General features: G+C 32.7%; 1 protein-coding gene across 2 annotated transcripts in view; it reads right to left on the minus strand.

Annotated features, from left to right (window-relative positions):
* The window catches only part of LOC137615193 (uncharacterized), a 190,791-nt gene that overhangs the window by 8,818 nt on the left and 176,973 nt on the right, over positions 1-5,000 (minus strand). For both annotated transcript variants that reach the window (XM_068344839.1, XM_068344840.1), the window contains 2 exons: positions 3,965-4,106; positions 1,383-1,595 (listed from right to left, as the gene is read on the minus strand). In XM_068344839.1, the coding sequence (XP_068200940.1) occupies positions 1,383-1,595; positions 3,965-4,106 (355 nt within the window). The remainder of the gene's footprint in view (positions 1-1,382; positions 1,596-3,964; positions 4,107-5,000) is intronic.

A 5,000-nucleotide genomic window follows, 5' to 3' on the forward strand; every position in this document is an offset into this window, starting at 1 on the left:
AAGTTGACATTCCAGCTATAAATGTACCACCACCCTAAGTTCAAAGCTGGAAGACTTACATCATTCTCGTATCGAGAAGTGTAATAACTTTATAAGAAAGAGCTGAGTAAAGAAGTTTAGATATTCAAGACATACTAGGAATTTACTGTTAATACTATCATGATTTATCTTTGAAATATACAGTTACCATCGTGAATAATTAGAGCTAGATCGCTACTAGAAAACTCAGGGACTTCATGTCTAAGCATAAGAGATCTGATTAATGCTAATAGAGTAATATGGGTGTTTTCAAAGCCAAACCTCATTCGTGAATTTTGCTTTTCACATTTCGTTTGACTAATTTAGCAGAATAAAAAAGAAAGTTAATCTACTTCGTAAATATCAGATCTCGATGACATATCAAAAGAAACATTTTGATTATATTTGCTATAACAATGTACTTCTGAACTTGCACAGACACATATCCAATCTCTCTAGATTTTGTGGATCAAGACTGCCTACTAACAATCTTTGAGATGTGGTACAAACAGTTACAGTATTATACTTTTTGGAAATTGAAGTACAGCGTCTTACACTCAAAATTATAACACAGTGCCCTTGTGAAAATAAGCAAAACATAATACTGGGAGACTGGTGAGACCTTAATTGTAATATGGATATGGCTTTTGAGAACTTATTGCGGGGATATTATGATATAATTTAGCATCCAGCTTTTATACTATATAACGTGTAATCAGGTGTGAATTGTAAAAATCTAATAATTTACAATGGTATGTGTCGTCAAATTGTTTGAAATATGCCTATATATATATATATATATATATATATATATATATATATATATATATATATATTTATATATATATATATATATATATATATATATATATATATATATATATATGTTTGTATATATACATATAATAAATGCATAAATGCATATATAAGCGAACGGGATAAAAATGTTAGTTCAGAAACCTTAAGTTGATTAACGACTCTTTGGAGGTACACATATGTTCCTCAAAGAACCAAGAATAAACATGAAGCAATTGGAACTAACATTCTTCTTATTATGTCCTCATGGTGATCACTTATGATAAAATCCCGTGACGTGTTTTTTAGGGTTTATGTATATATATATATATATATATATATATATATATATATATATATATATATACATATATATATATATATATATATATATGTATATATATATATATATATATATATATATATATATATATATATATATATATATATATACATACATACAGTCAACCCTTCAAATCTACTCTGTCATTCTTTCATATTGTAATGTGTGCAAGAAAAATTTGAACGTTTGTGTGCTTATGTTTGTCACTCTTCTGCAACCCCCTGACCTGCATGGGTGTGCTTTCCGATGACAGCTCTGTGAACCCAACGATATCTGAAAAGTATATCGTAACGGACTCGTAAGTTTCAGCGGAGACGTGCCGTTGCTGCTTGAGCTGTTGGGCGACAGACGGCGGGAGCATCTGGTAGAGAAGCGTGTCTGACCGCTTCTGTTCGTACGCTAGCTCGTGCGTCTTGTGGATGAGTGTGTCTGAAAATGCCTGTAGGAAGGGATGATTAGTCACTGGTTGATGTTCAAAGACCTTTAAAGAGGCAGAGAGGTAAACTGCTCGTTTCGTTGCCATGTCAGTCTAATCTCTTAATTTTTTATATCGACCAGGCTCATTACGCCATAGTTGATAGATTAAGTGTGTAATGACTAAACTAACACCAAATATAGAATATCAAAGAGTATAAAATTACTTAAGTGTAGGTTCTAAATTTGTGGCTAAAACTAGCCATCAACAACCTAACACTTCCAAAGTCACAATGCAAATGTTAAACTGCAATAAAGTAGTACGTACTTCAAACATTAAAGAAAGACTCACTTGCCCCAACAATATTTTTCCATAAGAAAACACAAACTAAGTAAACAAACAATATCACATGCAAAGATTCAGGCAAGTACAGATATTTAGGGACTGGATAAAGGTAGAAAAAAAATGAAACATAGAATTTCAAAGTTGAAATGTTTCATTTAAGAATTTGGTAATTCATGCCAAAGTAACATTTTCTTCTGGCAAATACTGAACAACAGAACAGACCCCGGTGTCACACTTGAACGCTTCATATTTTTCCTCCATTGGCAAGGAGAAGTTAGTGTATGAGTTCCGAAATGTAATCTGTTGAAGCCATAATCATTCTTCTTAATTCGTCCACAATGAGCATAATTACAAGTGAACATTTATGTTAACCTAAGAGATTACGCTGAAATTTTGTATCTCATATGGTCTTTTGACTAATTGCTTTTCCCTAAGGTAATCTCTACACTCTTAGAACATAATTCTCAAGTATTTCTAATCAATCTTATTAAGAAAACTATTCTCATTAATGTGAGGATTAGAAAGCTAACACAATCCACTCTACCTAGATTTTGAGCAACAATGAATATTACAAAAGCTGAACTTTCAAGTTGATTTCTAGGGTGCTTTCAAAATCATTTATTTCCATCCACACACATTCATCTGTACATAGATATAAATAGGCAAAAGGGAAGTTTTTAATTGAATATGTCTATGGAGGGAGATTGACTTAAATCTGTAATCCTTGTCTAAGAATTTGTATTACTCCTAAATGTGTAATAAGGTACGGATATATCATTGGTTTGACATCACTGTTAGTATTCCAAGCTCTTAGTTGAAGCAGACAAATCTCAAATGCAAAAGCATCGTTACATCATGAAACTGGCTCCTTGTATCTAAGTTCTGAGGAGTCATACTGAGTTCTTATAAGAAATTTCCTGACAACCTTCCTTTGAATGAATTATTCATGCCGGTTTTATTCCTCACAAATTAAGAAAGGGTAACTGTAACTAGTAGATTCAACTTTGAGCCCCTATTAAGTTATTCCAAGAAATAGTGCAAGCTATGTTACTTTGTCGAAGAGCTTAATAATCACGAGCCTTTTTTTTGTAACTTTTCTCAAAAGAAATCATATGTATTGTAAAAGGAGCCATGCAACATTTTTTATAAGAGTTCTTCATAAATGTTTAAACCACGCGCACGCTACTTAATTTGAAAGAAATATATATTATTTGTATGCTTCGGGCATTCTAGAATTTAGAAAAGAACTGTGTTCAAATAGTTTTTGGGGATTTCGTTCTGTTTTAGAAAGAAAGCAAACCATTATTAGTAAATTCAAATCATCATTAACTTTTAAATGAGTCACAAGGAAATTAGTGAAATAATATATTCCTTTATCCAGCCACTAAAACTATAGTAAATAAAACTCTATTTAAGCACTAAGCTAAATATGACGCGGAAGACGAGCAGATAAATCATCATTATTGTATAAATTTCCAAACGTTGTTTGGATTGAATATTTTTTGGTCCAACTCTGCTTCCGACTCCAGCTCCTTCTGTATCATCTGAAAATTCAAAACTACAATCATGATTCACCAATGATGCGCAGTAATCAGCTTGTAGATGTCAAAGGGTGGCTATAAAAAAGAATGTCTAGCATGAGATATCTGATACTGTAATATAGTGTCAGTTTCATATAGATAATCATAGGTAAATATAATTACATAGAACTCATACTCTATAAATGCATGCACTACATGCACTACATAACTGTGGATTTACATGCATGTACTGTATTTATACATATTAATGTAAACATTCAGGTATACTAAATTATATAGTGTAAATAAGAATGCATGCATACATCAGTCTATATACAGTATATGTTAGCATGACTATCCTTAAAATACTCAAAACAAATAACAAAACCAAAGCTTTCTGAGTGATAAATCACTGAATGTGGTTTGTGCAGATCTTTATTAAAGTGAGGGGGATTCTTACAAATGTGACAGCAGATCCTTACATAAAATACAAGGAGAATTCAGTAATAAAAATAATTCTGATCATACCTGCAACGTTCGTGTCATCATCCGGACGAGAAGAATGATAACGGGAGAAATGATGAGTACCACACACAGCAAGGCTATGCCGATAACCACGTGACTGTTTGAAGCGTTCATCTCGTTGAAGAGTGTTCGCTCGATGACGTGGCTGGAGGTAAAGTCATGTGGATTGTGAGGTTCAGTTTGTGATGTTCGTTTGGTGTGAAGTTTAGTTGTGTATTCGGTGAGATATCCAGTTGTGAGAGACCATTTTTAGAGGTTAGTTTTAAATGGATCTTGTAAGGAGCCATGACAAACCATAGTTGTTGATGCACTGTTCTCCATCATGGTCAGTCAAATAAAATCTCTTGAAGTTCTACTTTAATTTTGAACTACTGGGCTAATCATTTTAGATACCAAATAGATTGGTATGTAAAGTTCTGGGTAGCCCAGTATGACTCTCTTCAATCTCAGTAACTTAGCTATAAGGTTTGTCTATCAGAATTTCTGTCAGATTAAATATGAAATTCTTTTTTGGAGGTCAACTGTGTGGACTTGATTGTAAGTAGTTTTGTGTGATATCTTTGGAAAGTACAGCTCTAATAAGAAATTTACAAATATTAAACTGGGTGATAATTTTAGGATCTGTCAATTAGACAGTTTCTTTAGTATTACCCATCAGAGATCTGCTGAGCAGTAATGTAGCAAAATTTTATTTGCACTGGACTGGGATAGTGATTCCAAATGATAGTAAGGAATGTGACATATTTCCTCCCCAGTTCACTCTGTTTTGGGCTTCCTGTGATATCAAGAAACCCATTAACACTAATAGGCTGTTATAAGTTGTAAAATTCAGTTTCAGAGTTGTGCTATCTAAAGGATTAGTGTAAGATCCACAGTGCTCCTGGCCAAAAACATTCTAATGCAAGATATGTGGCAATTAACATACATGTAGATAATTTCCGTGTGGGTGTTTAAATAAGTAAATAAATTATTGGAATATGTAAAAATAACAGACTTGCCAAGGGTAGAAAGGACAGTAATCATATGGTGGTAAATTACA

Source organism: Palaemon carinicauda, chromosome 21 (assembly GCF_036898095.1).
Source record: "Palaemon carinicauda isolate YSFRI2023 chromosome 21, ASM3689809v2, whole genome shotgun sequence".
Lineage (NCBI taxonomy): Eukaryota > Metazoa > Arthropoda > Malacostraca > Decapoda > Palaemonidae > Palaemon > Palaemon carinicauda.